Source organism: Zootoca vivipara, chromosome 5 (assembly GCF_965207765.1).
Source record: "Zootoca vivipara chromosome 5, rZooViv2.hap1.1, whole genome shotgun sequence".
NCBI lineage: Eukaryota > Metazoa > Chordata > Lepidosauria > Squamata > Lacertidae > Zootoca > Zootoca vivipara.
The window spans coordinates 93,264,674-93,289,591 of record NC_142588.1 but is presented as its reverse complement, the minus strand read 5'-3'; the positions used below and the strand labels follow the sequence as shown (position 1 = coordinate 93,289,591).

The 24,918-nt window shown below is 50.2% G+C and overlaps 1 protein-coding gene across 1 annotated transcript; it reads left to right on the top strand.

Annotated features, from left to right (window-relative positions):
• Positions 1-624: 624 nt before the first annotated feature.
• On the top strand, positions 625-24,813 carry LOC148685794 (maestro heat-like repeat-containing protein family member 7). The gene is made up of 17 exons (XM_088669322.1): positions 625-720; positions 1,055-1,187; positions 1,773-1,882; positions 4,350-4,499; positions 4,576-4,730; positions 5,919-6,060; positions 6,501-6,697; positions 7,223-7,360; positions 7,998-8,106; positions 8,644-8,784; positions 10,549-10,722; positions 11,866-12,018; positions 17,706-17,804; positions 19,649-19,754; positions 21,895-21,948; positions 23,153-23,334; positions 24,142-24,813. Exons 1-16 carry the CDS (start codon positions 643-645, stop codon positions 23,299-23,301), a joined length of 2,088 nt encoding a protein of 695 aa, XP_088525448.1. The 5' UTR covers positions 625-642; the 3' UTR covers positions 23,302-23,334; positions 24,142-24,813.
• Positions 24,814-24,918: the final 105 nt, after the last annotated feature.

Genomic DNA, 24,918 nt, shown 5'->3' with positions numbered 1-24,918 from the left:
AGAATGAGCTTTCCGAGCTCAGTTGACACCAGTCATCAGGAGTAAAATGCCCGTCATGATGATTGACAGTCTGTGGGGTTTTGGGGGGGGGATTTTTATATGTGTAAGGAGTGAGGACTTGTTTAGTGCAAAGATTACCCCAGGGGAGGCCTGCGGCGCTGAGCTGTACCCCCATTTTTCTACTTTCAAATTCCCCAAATGAGGGGTGCAAAAAACTGTAACATGACTTGGGAATTCAAAAGATATTTTGGTTAAATTAATATAGTTTAGTTTTGCTTGGTGAGTAAAATGTGTGCAAAATTGCACAGAAATCACTAGAAATGATTGCCAAGTACTTGCAGTTATACTATATATTAATATTTCATCATCATCATCATCATCATTAAGCAATACCTGGCATTTTCAGAAGGTAAAATTAAAATTCTTTGGTTTGCCGAAAGCCGTTTATGTGCTTCTTCCTCAAACGTACTTGCCAAGCTAAATGTTGTCCAGTAAAATAATACCAGGAATTTGAATCACACACAAAACCATTTTAAAAAAAGATCCCCCACTGAAGGAATTTGCAAAAATTAAGTTTCACCCCCTGTAAAACGACACTCTCTAGTAGCCCATGTCAGTGTAAAGGGTGCATTTGGGGATATCATGGGAGCAGGGTCCAAATCCATAGGGAAGTTGAAAAAGGCCATGGTGGGTTGCATGGCACAAAATGGCTGCTGTGGGGTGAGTGGCATGACACAAAATGGACGCCATGGAGCGCGTGGCAGAACACAAAATGGCTGCCATGGAGTGTGTGTGTGGCACAGCACAAAATGGCTGCTGTGGCGTGTATGGCGTGACAAAATGGCTGCTGTGTGGTGTGAGGTGTGACACAAAATGACTGCTGTGGTGTGCATGGGACAGCACAAAATGGCTGCTGTGGAGTCTGTAGCACGACACAAAATGGCTGCTGTGGGGTGCGTGGCATGACACAAAATGGCTGCCACACCACACTTGAGGAGGAGTAGGAAATGAGGTAGGCTACTGTAGAATGACCCCCCCCCCTCCTCTCCCGCAGGGACTGAAGGACTTCAAGCTGGGGAGGCTGGCGGGGCACCTGGCGCTTTGCAGCAAGGACTCCAGCGAGAGCGTGTGCCACTGGGCGGCCGACGCACTCCACTGCCTGTACACCCTGATCCTTCACCAGAAGAGTAAGAGCAAGGGAAAGGGAAATGGGTTGGCCTGTTGATAATAGCTGGGAGTAGATAAAGCACCCTTTGGTCAAGCAAAAAACGTTCTTTGCTTAGAGCGTCTTCAGATTTGCAAAGGTGGCTTTGCCTTCTGAGCCTGCGTGGTGGAGGCTTGTTTTATGGCCGCTCCTGCTATTTCCCCTGGCTGGCTGCCAGCCTTCTGAGGGCCGGGCGGAGAGCCCTGGAGGGCCACATGCAGGGTCCATGTCTGAGCTTCCCTGCTGGCTGGCCTGAAGGAGTCTTGGGCAGCCTCCTTTCGCTCCTCCATCCCCTCTCCGCACCCTGCTTGGGGGTGCCCTTGAGCTGACCCCCAACTCCGCCAGCTCCACTTCCCGTTGGGGTGACCACTGGGGAAATCCGTGTTGCGTGGCCCTTCAAAACCTCCAAATGCCACCGCCCTACCGCTAATCTGTGGTCATGCAGATACACTTCATGGTGAGTATTGGCACCTCTTTTTCGGGGGTGGGGGAGAACTGTCTATCTATCTATCTATCTATCTATCTATCTAACTATCTAATCTCTGGGTTTCTTTGTACGTTTCTTGAGGCCTGATGAAGCCTGAGAACGACAGAGAATTTACGGAGCTTATGCAGGATTGGAAAGAGGAAAAGATCTTCTGGCTGGCCTGGTTCTCTGACATCAGCACCACCACCATGGTAAATCTTTTTCACCAGCTCCAACAAGTGTCTTCCTGACACCTGGCAATTTTGGGCATGGACCTGTTTTACAGGTGCAGCTGAAATGGTAATGTGCGAATGTAACCAACGCAGGAGTTTGGAAACACATCCAGTTAATCTAGATCAGGGGTACCCAAACTACGGTCCGCGGGCCAGATGCGGCCCAATTGGCCTCCCAATCCGGCCCGCAACGACCCCCGCCACCCGCTGCCGCCGCCCGCTCTTATGGCGCACAGCGCGGCGGCGCACTTCCAGATCGGAAAAAAGCGCCGAAAATCATTTGTGCGCATGCGTATGGGCCTCTCCCGACCCAGAAGAGGTCATTTCCGGTGCACTTCCGGGTCGGGTGGAGGCTCATACGCATGCGCACAAACGATTTTCGGCGATTTTTCTGACCTGGAAGCGCGCCACCAAGTGTGTGTGTGCATGCGCACGGGCGCGCACTCCCCTGCCCTCTGGCCCGCCACGCGATCGGCGCGGCGGGCACTGGCCCAAAGCCGGGTAAGTCTGGGGACCCCTGATCTAGATGAATAAAATTATAGTGGGGTTTTTGTTTTTGTTTTTAAAAAGAACCACATCCAGTTGCACACAGGCACATGCAGAGAATTGGAATGTGTTGCGTCTTGGTGTTTAGTGTACAGGCAATGCCACACCTGGGTTTTGAGCTAATGACCATCTAACTAAAGTCCAGGACTACCAGTGGCTCTTCAAAGGCCCTTCCCTGCTCCTCTGCTGTATCTGAGATCGTTTCAATGATACAGTTTTCAAAAAGAGAAATAATGCACATGAAAGATGCCCAGCACTCAGAACACTGAGTGATGGTGGGGGCAGCAGGGATTAAAAAAAAATAGAGAGAGAGAGGGAGAGGGGATGCAATAGAGTACAGTATCCAAGAAATGGCCCGGCTGTCTGGCTGTCAGTTTGGAATCCTGAACAGGACCATTTCATGCTGCAGATTTTTAATTCCTGGTCCCAGTCCCCACCCAGAGTGGATCCACTACATCCACTTGCCCCACAACTCTCCCCCAAGTAAAACTGATTTTCACTGCTGAATCAGAGCAAATGTCAATTGGGTTTTTTTCCAGATTGATGGCCTCTAGTTTTAGCACTGGTTGGAAGTGTGGATGAGCCCTAACAATGCACTTTTTTCTATACCTAAGGGGAGAGCACTGTGACCGTTCCTGCAGCATCAGAAGCATAGAATTGGAAGGGATCACAAAGATCATCTTGTCCAGGGTTTCCTAAACGTGGGTCTCCGGCTCTTTTTGGACTACAACTCCAACATCCAAATCCTTGAGCACTGGTCCTGCAAGATAAGGAAGATGGAAGCTTTGGTCCAACAACAGCTGGAGACTCAAATTTGGGAAACTCCGATCTAATCCAACCCCCTGCAATGCAAGAATCTTTGGCCCAAAGTGAGGCTCAGACCCATGACATGAGTCAACAGTGTGATGCAACAGCTAAAAAAGCCAATGCAATTCTGGGCTGCATCAATAGGAGTATAGCATCTAGATCAAGGGAAGTAATAGTATCACTGTATTCTGCTCTAGTCAGACCTCACCTGGAGTACTGTGTCCAGTTCTGGGCACCACAGTTCAAGAAGGATACTGACAAGCTGGAACATGTCCAGAAGAGGGGAACCAAAATGGTCAAAGGCCTGGAAACAATGCCTTATGAGGAACGGCTTAGGGAGTTGGGCATGTTTAGCCTGGAGAAGAGAAGGTTAAGGGGTGATGTTCAAATATATAAAAGGATGTCATATAGAGGAGGGTGAAAGGTTTTCTGCTGCTCCAGAGAAGCGGACACGGAGCAATGGATTCAAACTACAAGAAAGAAGATTCCACCTAAACATTAGGAAGAACTTCCTGACAGTAAGAGCTGTTTGGCAGTGGAATTTGCTGCCAAGGAATTTGATGGAGTCTCCTTCTTTGGAGGTCTTTAAGCGGAGGCTTGACAGCCATCTGTCAGGAATGCTTTGATGGCGTTTCCTGCTTGGCAGGGAGTTGGACTGGATGGCCCTTGTGGTCTCTTCCAACTCTATGATTCTAATTCTTTAAAAAATATATCGAATGACATTTAGGATTCAGCTCTCACGGGATTGCCAATCTGAAGATTTAAAATGCAAGGCGTCCTTACAGTGTGGGCAAAATGTGGAGCATACCTGCACTGGAATGACAACAATTCTACAGAGAGGGGGGTGCGGGCCAAACATGAGCAGGACAAGGTACAACTTGGTCGCAGTTGATGCAGTTGCAAATTTCTGTCCCGGATGGTCTGTGCCACTCATTTGCAACTAGTGATGATGAGTCTCGTGTTCTACCGAGTGATCTTAAGGAGGGCCCCATAGCGAGTCAGCTGATCCCGAAATAGGATCCCAACCAGGGCGAAACCCAGCTCTTTGGTGTAACCGCCACCAGGCTTTCAATGGACCCCCCTCCGTTTTCAGAAATTCAAAAAATGCCTCCACGCTGAGGAGCAGGTGGACTTCCTCCTAGCAGCCATCAAGGGCATGAGGGACGACAACCTTTACCACACGAAGGCTGCCATCCTGATGCTGAAAGCCATGCTGAGGGACCCCCAGCCCCTTTTCATAAAGGTATGCTGCCTTGGAGCCTCCTGTTCCCCTTCTCCTCTCTCCCCAGTCACCTCTTCCCACCTCTTTCCCCCGACAGGTGCCCAAAACCACCAGGCTCCTGTATTTCAGTCTGGAGCACATCGGAGACCCACAGGCCCGCCTGGAAGTCTTCAGGTACCTCTTGCTTCTGGGGAAGAGCCGCCCTCACGATGTGGTGAAGACCCTCCTGGCCTGCTCTGTCCAGTGTGACAGGTGAGCGGGGGGGACAGGGGGATAAAAAAAAATCGATTTAAAAATCCTTTTCATATTGGCTGAATCAGTGGTTCTCAATAAAAATTTGCCTGCGCCACACCGAATTTTTGTCGATAAAAATATATTGGGAAACTAAAAGAAATAACTCCTAGCAGTGCTTGATTTATAACACAGAACACAGCTACTTTGTAATATGATCATGGGCTGTCCAAAAAGTATCAAACAATGCAGCTATGTAAGAAGGTGAATCATTTCCAAAATGTAATTATAAACAAGCATGAAACTTAAGTATGTATACAAACTCAGTGAGAGGTGTGAGCTAGCTTTTGCCAGGTAATCTCATTTATACCAGGGTGGAATCTAGACACACATTGAAAAACACTGTGAAAATACTTTTTTTTAAAAAAAAAGCGTTTTGAAAAATATATTGAATTTGCCATAAGCTCATCACTGCCATCTAGTGTCATGTTTGTATGATGCACTTAAAACGTTATATTTGCAGCTGTATATTTGCAGCTGAGTCCTGGGTCTAATTTAAGACAGGCAAACTCTCCTCTCCTCATCAATGCAAAAGCGCCTTTCTCTTTTCCGATCTCTCATATCTGTCAGAGCTGAACATCCCTGCTCACAACAATAGGTTGTGGAGAACTGTAAAAGAACAGCCAATGCTCTTTTCCTTTTTAAAAAAAATTAAAAGCACATTTATTCACAAGTTACACTCCATCTTTCTCCACTCCCACAGAACGATCCCTCCAGTCCTAAGTCCCACATCACTGGCTGAGACATAGCTTTTATCCAAGAGCGATTTCTGTTTTCAATGCAGCGAAAGGCAGTCTGTGAGGGAGGGTCAGTATTCAGTTGTGGGGCATCAGAGTTTTAGGGAGCAAATCAGGAGAGGTATTTAGGGGGTTAATTATGTGTAGGCGGGATGGGTAGCGAGTTGATAAGCATTTTTTGGATAGTAGGCTGAGGGTTGTTGTAAGTTTGATATAGATTCTGAATTTCGTTGTTCTGCGTGGGACAATGACAATAAAGATTATCGTATCGTAGCCAGTGCTCTTGAAGAGAGGGGCACCACACAAATACTGGTCTAAATTGCCTTCCCCTTGTTTCGCCATAATCTGAACGCATTTTGTGCGCCAACTGAAGCCCCTGCTTCTCTCTCTCTCCCTCCCCCCCCCCCCGCAGCACCGCCTCCGCCATGTGGAACAGCTTGACCTGCTTCTCTGACACTTCGCAGCAGGTCCTGGGCGTGGTGCGGCCCATCCTGCAGGAGCAGCCTATCTACTGGGAAGGCCACAGGCTTATGGCCTCCTTGAGACCCTTGGCTGTAAGTGCTGGCAGGACTCTGGCCCCCAAGAAAGCAGCCAAAGAGGAAAGCAGCCCTGTGTGTAAGACATCACCAAGGCCCATCCCCAGGGCCGGCCTGCCCACGAGGGAAGCGACCCGCCTCGGGCGGCGGACTTCCACGGGGCAGCGCCCCTGCGAGCACAGCACCCACCCCTGCGTCTGCTGGGTCATGCAGTGGCAGCAGCTTCCGGCTTCCTCGCCTGAAGCCGCCACGCGACCCCAGCAAGAGAGGCAAGGTTTGGGGTGTGTGTGTGTGTGCAGCAACCTTGCCTCAGGCGGCAAAATGAATCAGCCCCCGAGATGCCCCTTTGGCCTCCAGGTGGCCATTTGAGGCACCTAAGGACGTGGCCGGGATGGGAAGTGGGCGGGGAATTCCTCTCCTTGCTCAGGTACGATCAGGGGCCTTGACTGACCTCCCAGGCCACCACAGCGTTTTACGAGATCTTGAGGCGCCCGTCGCCAGCCTGCCGGGAGGTGCTGAAAGAGATGTTCACCACGCTGTCCATAGCACTCCTCTGCCAGATCTCCTTTGCCGTGTACTTTACACCAGAGGAGATGGACGTCTACAAGAGGGCCTGCATCCGCCAGGAGATTGCCGTCCCTCCTGCTCCTTTCAGGTACGCTTCCTTCGGCTCATCCCAGACTTCCCCTGTTTGTCACAGGGAGAGTCGGCGGACACTGCGGTAGCCCTGTAGCTCCTCGTCCAGCCCAAGGTTGTTTTTTTGGGAATTGTCTTTTTAATTTGTGACATGACACACAGCGACAGAATGGCAGCTTCTGCATTGTCATGCCAGGCTGTGCTTTCACAAGTTTCTAGTCCTCAAGGCTGCATGCAGAAAAAAAAAGCCTGAAAATGCATGGGTGTTTTCTTCGAAATGCTTAGCGGCGTGGGGTTCTCACATGCGAGTGACGGTAGCCAGGATTGCTGTGATCAAGGGAACAACTTCAGCACGAGTTGGCCTCCGCACCCCGGGACTCTGGTGCCCGGGACTCTGTGAGAGCCAGCTATCTTTTACCAGCACAAACTCTGAGGCACAATGGCCTACCCAAATCACTGAGGGAATGCATCCCACCCTGCGGAGGAATTGCTGTAAACCCAGCACAAGAAATCCATTCTGATACGGATTTGGCTCTGTGCGCAGGTCTGCCTTGAAAACCTTCAAAGGCCTCATGAGGCGTGGAGGAGATGAGGACCACGTTCTCATCATGAACAAGAGGAGAGGTTCAGAACTCCTGTTGCACGGCAGGACCCACCTGAAAGGTCTCACTCTCTTTGCCAAGTAAGCACATCACTGTTAAAAGGAGCAGCGAGATCTGAAGATGTTCCAAAAATCTTTGGGGGTGGTCCTTAAGGCGTGGAACTTCATATCAGCCCCATAAGGGGCTGGGTGGCAATTGAATGTGGACTAAGGGGGCAGGGGACCTGGCAGCCAGGTGGGAGAGAGAATGGAACCAAGCACCTTGAAAGGGAGGTGGGAGATAGAGACTCTGAGGTCTAAAACCATCTCATTGTATCATTTCTCAGTTTGCACCATGAAGCCATTTTCAAGTGTCTCCAAAACAGGAGCTGCCCATAGACTTTGATGGAGAAATCAAATATTTGATCATGACTGGGATTGGGCCACTAGCATGTCCAGCCCTCCCCCCTCAACCATTCAGAGAGAATGGAATCCACTCTGCAACAGTTTGTTGTAGGGCCTTCCTTGTGTATCCCAATAGCGAGCTCCGGTGGTGCGTTATGACAGCTCTGTAGTCAAAGCAGGAGGGCTGAGAAGCAAGAGGGAGGGGGGGTCCGCACGTTCCCCGAAAATGGAACGGAATATCGGGAAAGAAGGCGAGGCTGGCTGGATCATGGGAGAAGAACACTCCATATTGCAATGCTTTGAACACCCAGTGTTTCTGTTTTTCAATGACAAGAGAGATAGTCAGGGGCGAGGGAAGCGAAAGGATGTTGCCTTACTTGCTGGAGATTCTGGAAAGCGAGGGGTACCCGAAACACATCACTGTGATGCCTTTCCTAGTTGAGGTGAGCCTTGTTTTATGGACATAGGTGGGTCTGGTTAATTGTACAGCTAATCCGCCCCGCCCCCTCTCAGACTCCCATCTGCTTCCCCCAAAAGCACCATCATTAGCATCCCAAAGCCATGCCCCCAACCCACATTTTTGGCAAATCAAGCTGTGCACAGTTGTTTTCAGCAGACTGCAAAGGCTTCCAGAGCCCAGCGCACAGCACCTGCCAAGCCACAAAACGTAGCTGTGGTCACCTGTGCTTTGCAAGTCCTGCATCTTAGCTGCTTGAAGGAGTTTGCAGAGAGCTTTGCATGCCCTGACGCCACGTATTTGGCCCTTGTTGGCCAAACAGGGAGGTCTGGCAAGCAGAGCTGGCCCCCCATGAGGCACGGTGAGGCAATTGCCTCAAGATGAGACATCCAAGGAGCACGCAGCTTGCCGCCACCTGGCCTCTTCCTTCTGCTCCTCTTTGGTCTGACCCAGCAGGCCCTTCTCATGTTTTCATGCTCAAGGCCTGCTGCTGCCAGCTCCGCATATTCTTCTTCTGTTCTAGCTCCTTCGTAAGGAAGCCTTAGAGCCAGCTATGGAAGATATCATCATTGAGCAGCTGTGCTTGCAGGTGAAGGCCAACCGGTTGGAGCTCAGATCCCTAGCTCTCGACGGCATGATTTGCTTTTTGGATCATCCAGAGAAGGTAAGAGACACACAGTGATCTACCAGCAGACCAGTAAGTCTTCCCAGTAGGTGGAAGCCTACCATCCTCTAGATCAGGGTTTCCAAAACTTAGGTCTCCAGCTGTTTGAGGACTACAACTCCCATCATCCCTAGCTAGCAGGACCAGTAGTCAGGGATGATGGGAATTGTAGTCCCAAAACAGCTGGAAGCCCCCGTTTGGGAAACCCCAGCTCTAGATATTGCTGGTTGCCTAATTATGCTTGCTGGACAGAGGTTGGCCACCACTGTTCTATATTCTCAATATCATCATCGCCACCACCAGTTTTCAATTTATTATAGAACCACAAAGAAAAAATAAGCAATAACAAAAATTCAATAATATCTCCAACTAAAGGCAGGGCATGCAAAACCTAAATGAATTGAATGACAACACACAATCTAAGATCATGACAGCCACATTTCTCTAGAGGGCATGGGGAACGATAGATACCTGTAAGTCTGAACAGGCCCGGCTCTAGGTGTAGTCCCAGTGGCACCGGAAGCCATTCTGCGCGCTGCGAGGGTGGGGGCGCCAGAGCAATCTCTGCGCCTCAGCGCCAGGGGGCCCGACCTGCTCGAGACGGCCCTGAGTCTGAAACTAAACTATATGAAATAAAATCCCTCCACACTGAGTAGAAATGACCAGAATATTCTTGTCCGTTAGAGACCCATAGCTTACGCGTTACTTTTTCTGCAGTAACTAAATTCCAAAGATTTTTATACCATAACTAGTCTCATTCAGCCCATTAAGAAAACGGGCGCTAGAGGGGCCACGAGGCCACGGCCTTCCCTCCCTGCGCAATTAAACAAAGCGCTCTCCCGTCGTGTCCCGCGGCCGAGCGCAGAGAGGGAGGGAAGGCCGTGGCCCCGCCGCTCCTCCCACGGGCCAGGTAGGGTTGTCAGGAGGAGGAAGCGGTGGACCAAGATGGCGGCATCGGGCTCCGGGGCGGCGGCGGGAGCCGGACCGGGCTCCCGCCGCCGCGGCCCCAGAGCCCAATGCCGCCATCTTGGTCTGCCGCCGCAGGGGAACGGGAGGCAGAGGGTTGAGGGGGGGAGAGAGCGTGTGTGTGTTTACGTCCCGCCTCTTCGTCCAGTCCCTGTGTCCGTGGGGCACGTGCGCATTAGCGCAAACCCAGGGACACAGGGAATACTGGACGCAGAGACACAGGGACTTTATTATATAGGATGATACAGTATTAGTTTCTGGGTTTTTTTGTGATTTCCATTGTTGTGCCATAGGGATCCCAGCAACATCTGTCTCGGATGTTCCTTCTGGCAATATGTCATCATGGTACATGTCCACATATTTAGCAGGGTAAACGGAGGAGAAATCTGAATATGTGTTTTGATAATATTGGGTACTGCCTGATGAATTTTCCTTCAGAATAAAGCAACCTGTGGGCATTCCCACCAGAGAAGGGGAAGGAAAATCCTTTTATTCCTGCAAACTCTCCAACAGTTTGGTGAACAGATGTGGAATTCATAAGAAACATCTGCATGTGCAGATGCTGATTTTTTCATGGCTTGGAATCTGAAGTACTTTCCAGCCCGTGTCCTCTCTACGCCACCATTTTAATCTTCTTGAGCAGCCACGAGGTTTTGGTTCTCTGCAAGCCTCTCCCTCTGTGGCATCTTGTGTCCTGTTCAAAGCGAAAGATTCCCTGGAAGAAAGACCTCCGCTATGTACCTACCTGTCTTTGTTGTTTCTCTGGAGATCTGTGACTCAACCTTTTGTGTCGCGCAGATGAAAAAACTGAAGCCGGCCTTTCCAGATATCATGGCCAGGGTGCGCGAAGCCGACAGAGACATCAACGTGAAGGCTCTCAAGCTCTTGCCAGACCTCCTGAAGAGTCAGACCAGGGACCTGAACTCCCTCACCGTCGAGGTGGCCACCAGCGTGATGCCACTTTTTGACGACGTGAGTCAGGCCAGGTGCAGGGGGGGCAGCACCTGTGGGTGCAGGGCAGGCCCCGGTGGTTGGGTGTAGCGTTGGTGGAAATGATCTCTCAGGGAGCCACCCCATGTTTGTGTGTTTCCCCTGCCATGGCTTTCCCCTGCCATTTTGTGCTGCACTTTCATCCCAGCACTTTGATCAAGATATGAGCACCATCACCTTGTGTTATTTCCTACTGCAATCCTGAGCCTGACAGTGGCATTGAGAATGGCCAGAGTCTGCTCCATCTGTTTTGCTGCCTGGGATGAAAATTTATGACGCCTGACTGAGCTGGATAGCTCAGTCGATAGAGCAGGCATAGGCAAACTCGGCCCTCCAGATGTTTTGGGACTACAACTCCCATCATCCCTAGCTAACAGGACCAGTGGGCAGGGATGGCGGGAGTTGTAGTCCCAAAACACCTGGAGTTTGCCTATGCCCGCAGTAGAGCATAAAACACTTAATCTCAGGTCCATGGGTTCAAGCCCCATGTTGGGCAAAAGATTATTGAATTGCAGTAGTTTGGACTAGATGACCCCTGGGGTCCCTTCCTATTCTACAATTCTCTCCCCACCTTTTCCTCCTCCTCCCGCTGTAGTATGCAAGGCAGGATCAACTGTTCTTCCTCACCCTCACCACAAGCCTTTTTCTGAGGTCCATACATATTCTAGCCAGGCAAAACCAGTGTGAAGCAGAGGGCCAGTGAGGGGGTGTGGCCTGCAGAAGGTGGGTGTGGCCTGCAGAGAGTTCCAAGGACCAGACAGAGCAGCCTGGAGGCAGTGGCGGAGCTACGTGTTCCAGCATTGGGAGCGGAGAACAGGCAGGGGCGTGGCTGGTGTGCATCCCGGGGGCAGCTGCGATGGCACCCCGCCAGGGATGGTACCCGGGGCTGTCTGCTCCCACCCCACCCCTTTGTTTGCCAGTGCCTGGAGGACCAGAGTTCCAGCCCTTCCCTGGAGATCTGGGAGGAATTGTGTTTCCCTCCTGAGGGCGCTCATGGTCCTGACCCTGATCATTTCACGATCCTGAAGAGCTCATTGACTCTCCGGCTGCATCCTAGCTTGGGCTGGCCCTTGAAGATAGCCCGTCGCTATCCCTGATGGCATTTCTCCGCCCTTCTCTGCACAGGTGTCCAACAAAGTGAGGCTGGCTGCCATTTCCACCTTCAGCCACCTGTTTGAGATCATTGGGTGGGGAGGCAAAGAGCAGATGAAGGAGCTCGTTCTCCAGAGCCTTGTCCCCCTGATGGTCCATCTCCAGGACAGTGTCCCAGTGAAGCAGGTAGGCTGATGCAGTTCATCAGAAAGCAGCAAGTCTTAGCTAACACACCACCAATTACTTGCCCTCTTAAACAATCCAGTAGTAAAATCAGCAGCAACCTGGCCCTTGACAACCTTCAGAAACCTCCTTCTAACAACAAAGGGACACGGCAAAGGGATGCTATCTGCAATATATGAAATACTACTACAAAATCCCACAACCCCTCTAGACGTAATTAAAAAATATATGGGAGGACGACATAGGCTATGAGATTAAAACCACCCAATGGACTAGAATGTGGTCTAAACCTCCCTTTAAATCCATATCAGCTAAAAGGAAAGAACTCGCTCAGAAACTCACTGGTGGTACCGGTACCTAACACCACAGAAACTAATGCTAATATGCCCAGGAGCCTCACCAAAATGCTGGAGAGGATGCACCTCCACAGGCACATACCTCCACATGTGGTGGGAATGTCCCAAAATGCAACTCTTCTGGACAGCAATCATACAAAAGATATGCAAAATAACTAAGCGAAGGCATGTGCTGCTTCTTATAATGGCCAGCTTGAGCCATACAAGAAATATGTAAAATAACTAAGCAAGTATTAGAAATCACCCCAGAAATGGCCCTACTAAACATATTCCAAGACAATAATGCCCACTCACATCACAAAGAACTCATAACCCACCTACTCTCAGCAACCAGAAGCATCATAGCAAGACACTGGGGAGACCTGTCAGGAGTAAGCATAGACCAGGGGTCCCCAAACTACGGTCCGTGGGCCAGATGTGGCCCAATTGGCCTCCCAATCCGGCCCGTGACGACCCCCGCCGCCCGCTGCTTCCGCCCGCTTTTACGGCGTGCAGCGCGGCGACGCACTTCCAGATCGGAAAAAAGCGCCGAAAATCGTTTGTGCGCATGCGTATGGGCCTCTCCCGACCCAGAAGAGGTCATTTCCAGTGCACTTCCGGGTCGGGGGGAGGCCCATACGCATGCGCACAAATGATTTTCGGCGATTTTTCCGACCTGGAAGCACGCCACCGCACCAGTAAGTGTGTGTGCGCATGCGCACGGGCGCGCACTCCCCTACCCTCCGGCCCGCCACGCGATCGGCGCGGTGGGCACCGGCCCAAAGCCAGGTAAGTCTGGGGACCTCTGGCATAGACCAATGATATCAAATAGCATGGGAAACAGCCTTATTAGGAAAGCTAACTGTAAGAGAGAGGGCTTGCAGAGAGCAGCCCACTCTGCTTACTTCCATCAGATGGGAGAGCAGCAGCAAGTCTGGGAGTTTAAATCAGGAACAGGAAGGGTTAAGACAGGTCCAGGGCTCTGCAGAGTCCTGGTGGCTCAGCTCCAGGCTGGTAGCAGGGAAGCAGGGGAGGAGCTAGCTTCAGCAGGGGCTGGAAAGGAGGTAGACCGGCACCTCAGGAGCCTGGTTTGGGACCACGGAGGACCCATAGAGCAAGGAGGAGGGGCGTTTGGATGCCCAGGCTTAAAAGGGGGGTCAGAGCCCACGAGACGCCATTGTGGGCTTCTGCCCCATGCAGAGCAGACATGATTTGAGACATCTCACCACTGTATATAGCATGCACAATAAAACTATGAAAATCCAGAGGATGTGTGGAGTGCTTACTCGGGAGTAGCCAACACCCCATCTGTGACAGCAAGCCCACAATCTTTGATGGCTGCCCCGAGGAGAGAGAGCTGCAAACGTGGCAGCAGGCATGGAATTGGCAGCATCTGAAACGGAAAGGAGAGATGCCAAGGAAGGATTGGCATGCATGAGGGCAGCAGCAGAGAGCAAGCTGCAGCCAGCACCCTGCAACTATGGAACGGCTCAAGCACCAGGTAGGCACCCGGGCACAGGGGAAGCCAAGCTTAGTGAACCGAGCAGCTCTGAACACAGCCAAGCCGGAGGAGCGGAGGCTGGACAAGCAGAGAGGACACTCGGGACGGGCCAGCACTTTGTAGGGCGACCCTCAGCACAAGCTGGCTCTAAGATTGAGAGGCATGGTGGCGTGGAAGTGCAGGAGGCTGAGAGGCGAGTCCAGGCAGAGGGGGCAGACGGAGGGGAAAGGCAGCGGCCACAAGTTCCCATACAGTCCCGGGGAGGCAGCTGCAGCCCAGCCCAGCCCCCTCCAGCCAGATGTGATGCAGAGGGACAAAGCCCGCGCGCGGGTACTTTCAAACGCTGACGCGGGAAAACAGAGGGAAGAGAAAGGCCGGAGATTCCTTTACAATGCACCCAGCCACTGGGTGGAACACTGCCCCCAGAGGAAGGAATGGCGAGAGCAGGCAGGCACAGACACAAGCCTGGATGCCAGATCAGGAGGGGAGGGGCCAGGCAGAGCACCAACAACTGAGCCCTCCTGTAACACCCCACAGCACGACAAAGAGATGGAAGTAAGTCTGCAGCTGCCAAGAGGCCAGACCCAGGAGACAGTCGGGCTTCTCTGCAGGGGCAGCAGCAATGATTTCCTATCGGTGGACTTTGCTAGGCAGAATCAGATTCCCCTTTTCCCAAGGAAGCTTCCCATGAGCGTCTCGGCCATAGACGGCAGGGAATTGCAGGAGGGTGAGGTCATGCAACAGACCCCCTCTCGGAAGATGACAGTGAACAAGCACGCAGAAGTGCTAGCTTTGGACTTAATGGACAATGACCCTGTGGGCAGCCAGCGCCGGGGAGATCTCACCTTTGGAGATGCAGACGGCAAGGAGCACTGCAGGAAAGAAGGAGAATCCTCAGGATCGCACCACATCAGCTCCCCAGGCGGATGGAACGACGCAGAGGCGGGGATGCAGGAAGAGAAACTGAGCCAACTCACCAAAGAGGACACTTTTACCCAGAACATACGGAGGGACTTGAGGGAGGGAGAGGGGGCAGGGGAAGGGCTTGCAGAGAAAGAGGGGTTACTCTTTAGCAATGATGCCCGGTATATGCCCCAGGACTCCCTCAGAGGGAAGATTCTCAGGCAATATCATGACAACCCCACGGAGGGGCATGCAGTACATGTCTTCACGAGGCTCACACCCAGTAAGGCCAGTCTTTGGCGAAACCCCAGAGCCTTCCCAGAGCAGGGGGAGGGGGAGATTGGGGGACCACCCATTGAGGCATGGGGTGAGAGGAGGGAGACAGTACACCAACAACTGGATGGAGACGTGGCAAGGGGCAATGAGGCTTACAAGGAGGGGGCAGACCATCACAGGGGACTGGAGAAGGTCTTCCACGGAGGGGACAGGGTCTGGCTGTGGTCAGAAGGCCTTCCCATGGGGGGAAGGGGGAAGAAGCTGGCACCCAGAAGGCTGGGGCCCTTCAAGGTTCTGACACAGATCAACCCTGTCACCTTCAGGGGGGAAGTACCTACAGCGAGAAAGGTCCATCCCGTGGGTCACAGGTCTTTGCTCTCACACTTCAGGGAAAGCCCAAGGTTCAGAGGACGTGACACACATCCAACACAAGACGCTGACAGGAGGGAGGGGGAGGAAATCACACAAAAGACACTAGACAGAAGGGTGGAGGGAGAAGGCAGCCAAGAGGTTCCAGAAAGAAAGGAAGAGGAGGAGGTCTACAGTGCCACAGCGAGCCCGGGCTCCCCAAGGGGGGAGGGGGGGTTAAAATGTCTGATGGCCAGGCAGGACACTCCTGCTTCCCAAAACGCGGAGGCACCTATGCACACCATGCAAGGGGAGGGCCGCACACTGGAACTGCACGCTCCTTTCTCCCACAGATCCGAACCACCACATGTCAGTAGCACAGGGGACACAGAGGGGGAGGGCGATCCCAGGTGGGGAGCTTGGGAGACGCAGACCCAAGGAGCCCTCCGGGAATCGGAAGCAATTGTCCAGAGGGAGGAGGAGGATGACAACGGAGGGAACTACACGGACCAGCCACCCAGCACCGACTGGGAACAGGATTTTACACACACTACAGCAGAGGAGGAAGACCTGTCAGGCTTCCAGCCCTCTTTACAGACATCAGACCAGGCAACCCAGGCCTCAGAAAAGGGGGAGGGGGGAGCCTGGAGGGGGAGTGGATGTAAGAGAGAGGGCTTGCAGAGAGCAGCCCATTCTGCTTACTTCCATCAGATGGGAGAGCAGCAGCAAGTCTGGGAGTTTAAATCAGGAACAGGAAGGGTTAAGACGGGTCCAGGGCTCTGCAGAGTCCTGGTGGCTCAGCTCCAGGCTGGTAGCAGGGAAGCAGGGGAGGAGCTAGCTTCAGCAGGGGCTGGGAAGGAGGTAGACCGGCACCTCAGGAGCCTGGTTTGGGACCACGGAGGACCCATAGAGCAAGGAGGAGGGGCGTTTGGATGCCCAGGCTTAAAAGGGGGGTCAGAGCCCACGAGACGCCATTGTGGGCTTCTGCCCCATGCAGAGCAGACATGATTTGAGACATCTCACCACTGTATATAGCATGCACAATAAAACTATGAAAATCCAGAGGATGTGTGGAGTGCTTACTCGGGAGTAGCCAACACCCCATCTGTGACACTAACCAACAAACTGAAACTGACACATGGACAAATAGAAGAAGACACTTTCACCCTGGTTTGGTTCCCCTTTATCCAGTGTTTCGCAACCTTTTTTGGGCCACGGCACACTTGTTCTGTGAAAAAAATCACGAGGCACACTACCATTAAAAAAGTTAAAAAAATTAACTCTGTGCTGCCCTATATTATAATTATGACTGTAAGAAACACTTGCCAAATATTGCTTTCCGGCGTGTCAGTGTTGTGAATTGGCGGCCGCCAGGCTCGTTTGCACTGAGCTTTGGGAAAGAGGAGGAGAAATATTGCTTTCCGGCGGGTCAGTGTTGTGTATTGGCGGCCGCGGAACAGCGGTTGAGAAACGCTGCCTTTATCACATACACAGCCCAACAAGACAACAACACAAATCTGCCAACAGCACACAAATCTGGCTAACCTGATTCAAACACACACACACACACACACTACTCGCACACGAAATCAAATTTCACTACAGCCAATCAAAAACAACCAACCACACCCATGGCCACCGCCAACCTCTCTCACCACTAAAGAAATACAAGCGAATAGTCAAGAGAACCCACACAAGTGACGCTGACACAAAATCCCACACATACACTAAGTAGAAGAATAGAAGCATTGCCCCCCCGACCCCATCCCACTCACCATTCCCCCCTCCACCTCTTCCCCCCTTTTCTTCCTAATGTAACACTAATGTCTCACAAAAAATGAAACTGATCTGTAGAAAACAGAACATGAACAAAGAGACGTTGCACATACTTTTGTAAACCAAGAAATCCTTAATAAAAATATAATTTAAAAAGGGGGGGGGACAGCAAGTCCTCTCCGCTAGGATGTCAGAAACTGGTGTCCAACTGGTGTTAGCACAACGATTTAGGCTTGTCAATGGCGGAGCTAGCCACTCGGGCACCCGGAACGGAGATCCGCCGATGGGGGCAATCGACGTGGTGGCGCAATCCGGTGGGGGGGGGGCCGATCGCAGGGCGGGGACCAATTGTGGCACGGTTGTGCGATCCTACCGGCGGTGTTTTTTTTAAATTGTTGTTTATTTGTTATGAACCGCCCCGAGATTTATGGAAGTCGGGCTGTATATTAGTAATATTTATTTATTTATTTATTTATTCTTCAATATTCTGCCTGAGCTTTCAGCAACTGCAGTGGCAGAAGCTGTTCCTCCCACCCTCACTTCTTTTACAGATATGTTGGATCACTCTGAGAAGAGCTGACAGGTATCTGAAATCCTTCATCCAGTCGTCCATCCAGGAAAACGAAATCTGGAACTACTGCAAAAGTATTGTGAGCGCCTCTTGTTTATGTTGTTTTTCAAGGAGCAGGCAACCAGAGATCGATGGGGAAGAAATTGGGTTTTGATGTTACTGTTGTTGTTATGCTGTGTGTTTTGTGTTTTTATACTGCAAAGCACCCTGTGATCCTTGGTTGACATATAAATTTAATGAATAAATAAAAATAAAAATGCACATATTGGTGGAAATAGCTTCCACTGTACAGCAGAAAAGTTCTTTGGGGGAAAAAGTTTGTGTGAGGCAAAATTGCATACAAATATGTGCATATTTGGGCTTGGGCTGGGTGTTCATCAGTATGCAGATGATACCCAACTCTACCTCTCTTTTAAATTGGAACCATTGAAGGCGATGAAGGTCCTGAGTGAGTGCCTGGAGGCGGTTAGAGGGTGGATGGCGGTGAACAGATTGAGGCTGAACAGATTGAGTACTGTTTGTGGGGGACAGGAGGCGGACAGGTGTGGAGGACTCCCTGGTCCTGAATGGGGTAACTGTGCCCCTGAAGGACCAGGTGCGCAGCCTAGGAGTCATTTTGGACTCACAGCTGTCCATGGAGGCACAGGTCAATTCTGTGTCCAGGGCAGCTGTTTATCAGCTCCATCTGGTACACAGGCTGAGACCCTACCTTTGCCCGCAGACTGTCTCGCCAGACTGGTGCATGCTCTAGTTATCTCTCACTTGGACTACTGCAATGCACTCTGCGTGGGGCTACCTTTGAAGGTGACCCGGAAACTGCAACTAATCCAGAATGCAGCAGCTAGACTGGTGACTGGGAGTGGCCGCCAAGACCATATAACACCGGTCCTAAAAGACCTACATTGGCTCCCAGTACGTTTCCAAGCAAAATTCAGAATGTTGGTGCTGACATTTAAAGCCCTAAACGGCCTCGGTCCAGTATACCTGAAGGAGCATCTCCACCCCCATCGTTCTGCCTGGACACTGAGGTCCAACTCTGAGGGCCTTCTGGCGGTTCCCTCGTTGCGAGAAGTGAGGTTGCAGGGAACCAGACAGAGGGCCTTCTGTCAAGATGTCAAGGAAACAAACAACTATCTGACTTTTAGAAGACATCTGAAGGCAGCCCTGTTTAGGGAAGTTTTTAATGTTTGAAGTTTTCTTCTGTTTTTAATGTTCTGTTGGAAGCCGCCTGGAGTGGCTGGGAAAACCTAGCCAGATGGGCGGGGTAGAAATAATAAATTATCATTATTATTATTATTAGAAATTCGCACAGCAATACTACTGAATACTACTGAAGAATAATAACAAGCAAACAAACAATAAAAAACAGCTAATAATAGTAATTGCAAACTGATGTGACAGTGTAGAATACTGAACTTAAGAGTGGAGAATTGAGAGACTGAGAGGAACCCGAACAGGCAAGTCCACCTTTGCCTCCTGGATTCCCTTCCCTCTGCAGAAGACTATTCACACAGTGCATAGTTAAACTATGGAACTCCCTCCCACAGGAGTTAGTAATGGTCACTGACCTGGGTGTCTTTAAAGAGGATTAGAAGAATTCATGGAGGAGTGGGCTGTTGGTGGCAACTCACCTTGATGGCTGTGCTCTGCCTCCACGGTTGGAGACAGCCACGCTTCTGAAACCTAGCTGGTGGAAACCACAGGAGGGGAGAGCTGCTCTTGTGCACTCAAATCCTGCTTGCGGGTTTCCCAGAAGAGGCCACTGGCCTGGTCCAGTACATTCTACTGATGTTCTTGTGCAAGGCTGGTACGCTTGGGTCGACCCTGCCCAGGCTCCATCCTTGCTGGTGAGGAATGGCATGCATGGGAAGGAAGGGAGAATTTCCTCACACAGCTCCCTTCTCTTTTGGACCTGCCTCCCAGGTGAAGCGCTACAGAGAACAAGGGGAAGCCATTCTTATGGATCAGGCCTTTGCTTACCTGGAAAACCCCCGAACCGCTTTGAGAGATGGAGCCATCAAGCTGTTAGGCAAGTTATCTTTATTATGAAATTATTGGGCGATCATTCATTAGTAATGCACATAGTGTTTCATACCATGTTTCTGGGAAACAACAGCAGCAGAGGACAGTTCCCTGCCCTTTGAAACTTCCAGACCTCCTGCTAATAATAATAATAAATTTTTATTTATACCCCGCCCTCCCCAGTCAAAACCGGGCTCAGGGCAGCTAACACCAATAAAATTACAATAAGACATAAAAGAAAAGGAAACAATTAATTAAAATACATGCATTCATGGGGAGTGTGTGGTGCTGGCCAGGGATTTTTTAGAAACCCCAAAATATTGTTCTTTTTTAAATTGGATACAAATTTTTTTAAAAAAATCTTCCAATAGCACCTTAGAGACCAACTAAGTTTGTTATTGGTATGAGCTTTCATGTGCATTCTCTAAGGCGCTACTGGAAGGGGGGGGGGATTATTTTGTTTTGACTACGACAGACCAACACGGCTACCTACCCATAATTAAAATGGATAGTGTGATTTGTGAGATTGGACCCATCACATTATAAAGCAGGTGAAGTCACACCGAAGTTGGTGTGCCATCTTTGATTCAAAATGGTGCCTGGGATCCCAGTGTCCACAAAAACTGCCACACCCGCCTCAAGAACTCTCATGGCAAGTTTGGCGGCAATATCTTGAGAGCTGGCCAAACTTGTGCCAGACAAGCAGGTACAGTAGAAATTGGAGTTCTTGGTGAAGTCCAGAAATAAACAGTAAATTGCAAGAACTTGGGCCAACATACTTGGTACACTCTGACCATTATAACATTGCTGATGAAGAATTGTTGAAACAGAGCCTTGTCCTGGGATTTTTTCACTGGATTTTATGTTTATTTGCCTCACTATCACACTGGGTTTGATTCCTATTTGAATCATTACATAAATAAAACCTTTTGAAGACTTACTTCATCTTCCTCCCGGCCCGAGTTCTTGCAATTTACTGTTTATTTCTAAACAAGCAGGAACAGTCAAGGCAAAGTCACATTTGGGTCTGCCATCTTTGATTCAAAATAGTGCCCAGTTACCCAGTGTCCACAAAAACTGCCGCACCCGCCTCAAGAACTCTTGCAGCGAGTTTGGCAGCAGTATCTTGAGAGCTGGCCAAACTTGTGCCAAACAAGCAGGTACAGTCAAGGCAAAGTCACATTTGGGTCTGCCATCTTGATTCAAAATGGTGCCTAGAGCCTAGACCCCCTCATCTCAGGAACCCTCGCGTCAGGTTTGGTATCCCAAGAGGCGTCAGAATGCATAGAAAACAGGGCAACGTACAAACCATTTCCCAAAATATATACAGTAGTAGATTCATCATGATATATTTGCAGGACGGAGGCTATTTAATAAGTGCTTGTTCTGATTTGTTTGTGAGGTGGTTAGATGACGTTGGGTCAATGCAGGTGACCTCCCACACTTTCCAGTGCACTTTTCCTTACTACAGAAAGTCCGATATTTTGAGGAGGAGGGCTTGTTGCACAAATCCTGTAGCTGTACAACCTGAATTTACCAAGCACCAGAGGATGAAGGGACAGAAAATGCAGCCGCACATTCTTAGCCTTAGGTTTTATCTGGAGATGAATGATGGAATCATAGTATTGGGAGAAGCCAAAGCGTCATTTAGTTCAACCACCTGCAATGCAGGAATCGCAAGGGCAGGATGAAGATTAAAGAACAAGTTTTCCATAGTGATGTACAGCTTTCATTTGCCCTGTCAGTGGCTATCCTAAATGAGTCCATGCGAAGCTGAGCCATTAATTTTTTACTTGCCTCTAGAGCGAGTTAGGGGCAGAATGTACCAGGGAAGTGAGAAAAGCTCTAACCATGCTGCCATTTCCGAAAATGACGTGGCTAAGCGTTGTGACTTCTCCTAACTGAACCCGCTACCTTTGGCCTGCGGAGACTTATGCTCTGCCATTGGGCTACTGCGGTTCCCTTGGTGGTGCGGGAATAAGGAGCAAGGAGTCGGCTCCCCTAAACTGCGTTCACCCACGTAGCCCCTGGCAAAACCAGTTGCTGGCATCTCTCCCTGCTTCAACATTTGTTCAACATTTGTTTGTCATTCGGGGAGTGGCAGCCCTTTCTGACCAGGCATTTCTGGTGGGCATTTCTATCCCTAGAAATCATCGCTCATGAGTCAAAGCACCAAGCAACAATAAATGCCATTGCAACCGGTGAGTAGGAATGATATTTGGATGCTCCTGCCCTGCCCAATTCTGGCTCTGCCACCTCCTTCTATCGGGTTTCTTCTTCTTCTTCTTCTTCTTCTTCTTCTTCTTCTTCTTCTTCTTCTTCTTCTTCTTCTTCTTCTTCTTCTTCTTCTTCTTCTTCTTCTTCTTCTTTGTATTGGATTTCTAAAAGGTAAAGGGGCCCCTGACCATCAGGTCCAGTCGTGTCCAACTCTGGGGTTGCAGCGCTCATCTCGCTCTATAGGCCGAGGGAGCCGGCGTTTGTCCACAGACAGCTTCCGGGTCATGTGGCCAGCATGACAAAGCCGCTTCTGGCGAACCAGAGCAGCGCACGGAAACGCTGTTTACCTTCCTGCCGGAGCGGTCCCTATTTATCTACTTGCACTTTGATGTGCTTTCGAACTGCTAGGTGGGCAGGAGCTGGGACCGAGCAACGGGAGCTCACCCCGTTGCAGGGATTTGAACCGCTGACCTTCTGATCAGCAAGCCCTAGACTCTGTGGTTTAACCCACAGCACCACCTGGGTCCGCCTTTTTCTCCTCCAAGAAGCTCAAGGGGGCGTTTGTGGTAGTCCCCATCTCAATTAATCATGACAACGGCCCTGTGAAGTACAGTAGGTTGGGCTGAGAGTGAATGGCTGGCTCAAGATCTCTTGAGCAGAAGATTGGGGGGGGGGCGATGACAAATGCCACAACAGTACGGATTGTTCTCAACATTGAGGGGACCTGGCTCTCCCCCAAAAAAAATTGTATTGGGGGGCCCAAAGGAACCTGGGCCCCTTTGAGTTGGTATCTATCCTTTGTATGCATGGTCTTCAGAGCAGGAAATTTCCTTATCCTCCTTTTCACAACTAGGTCCCAGGATGGATTACAGCAATGTAACCAAGTACTGTAGTTATAAATAAAAGGGAAAGTGTTTCCGTTATAAAACTGTGCATATTTCTTTAGTGTCTTGATGGAATTATTTTATTGTGCATCTTGATGATGAGTGTATGTGCATATCTATATCTAGATAGATATATCGTGGCTTAACACTTGCAAACTGTTTAGAAGCCACCTTGGCAACCAAGATGTGTGTAAATCAGCAAATAATGCTAATCATATATTTTTTTAAAAGAAAAGAAAAAAGGAAGCAGTGAAAGTGTCTCTTCGTGGCTGTTCTCTGTGTTTTCTTTTCCCTCCTCACTTAGTCCTGGATCTTGTGAGAGTGGAAAATAAACCTTCCAACCTCAAAATGGTGGTATCCGACCTGGCGGAGGCCTTGGGGCAGGAGGAGCAGCCTTCAGGAAACCTCTTGGGAAGATGCGTCAGCCGACTCAGACTGATCTGGAAGAGATAGAAGCCTCTCCTCTGGAGAGGGGTGGGGGGAAAGGTAAAAGTTGGGTGGGGAATGAATCACTTGGGGTGGGGGCTGTTCTCTCTTCCTCCCCCCCCCAACAAATTTGGACTAACTGTTAGTGGCAGCCATCTTTTTTAAAAAATAAAAACCAAAAAAATATTTTTTTATTGGCTTTTAAACAAATGCAATAACAATAACCATTAAACATCCGGCAAGTGTTAGTTCTGTCCATAGATTTAAGGCATAAGCTCACACCGTCTGTGTTCAAGCCTTTTACTTAAAAGTAACCTCCCTGCGGGCTGAGCAGCTGTTATAATAAGGTCTTCTTGTTCCTTTATTTCCTTGATTTTGATCCTGCCCTTCTTCCCAAAGGAACCCAGGAGGGCAAACGAAACAATTTAACAAATTAATATTTTAAATTTAACAAATTAATATTTTAAAAAACAGCCTGGCAGACAGCAAGTGATGAATTCCTGAATGAGCTATGGAGGAGCGTCTAGCCTGGCATCTGCTCGTGTTGGTTTTCACAGCCTCTCCTTCCGCAGACCGGGGGGGGGGGAGCTTTGTAGACTCTAGTGTAGTGGTGCTCCCCTTCTCCCATGCCTTCAGCTTGGGTTTGGCTGGTTTTGCAGACAGCCCCTCTCGAGGGCTGAACCCCATTAGGACCCTCCACCATACAGTTTTGACCACCACCTTTCAACCCAAGCATCCCCTCCCCTCCAATCCCGGCTTCCCAGCAATCGACTCAAATCGCAGGGCAGCTCAAGGTCTGGAGGGGAAGGGACCAAATGTCCCATGGAGTGGTCCACATACAGTGTCCTATTTCTCCTGTAAATTCAGGTACCTGTGTCTTCTGCTCGCCTGCCCCACCAGACCTTGTTCAGCCATGACTTGTCTCCATCTCAACCCAAGCTACCTTCCATGCCAGGCCTGCTCCGCCAGAAACCAGCTCCATCTCTATCCAGTAGCCGCTGCCGCCACAGGTTTGTTGCTGTTGGTTTGCCAGGACGGACTCCCTGTTTCCACTACCTGGGCTTTGACCAGGCCAGCTGTTCCTCATTGCCGGCCTTGGCGCTTGGGTTTGAATCATGCTTCTGAGCCTGTCTACGGCATCCAGATCCACTCCCAGCCCAAATTGCTACTGGATGTTTTAATCTCCTCTGCCTTCCTTGGGTTCCTCTCCCCAACACCACCTCATAAAACTCCCTGATTTTGCTCTACTTACAGAACAGGCGCCTCTTCAGCTAGCCCAGGCGAGAAATCGGCCATTGTTCTCTCTAAGAACTTTGCTAAGTTCCCCCTAATAATCCATTTGTGCTTTTCGTCCTCTGTGGCGTCTCAATTCCAGTGAAACTTCTGGGATATGCTTATCGTGAAGACAAAGCTTTCCATCCTCAAATCCCTCCATTATTTTATGTACTGTATTTATGTGTGTATTGCAGAATTGATGCCCTGCCTTTCAGTACCCAGGCATGTTCAAGGTGGCCTACAAAATAAATGATGTGAAATTAAGCTGAAGTGTAGTCTCTGGTTTTATGTGTTGGCGCATCCCAGCATTTGACCTTTGTTGCTCCGTCTTCACCACCCAGTGGTCTCCTGCAACCTCAGAAGACTCTG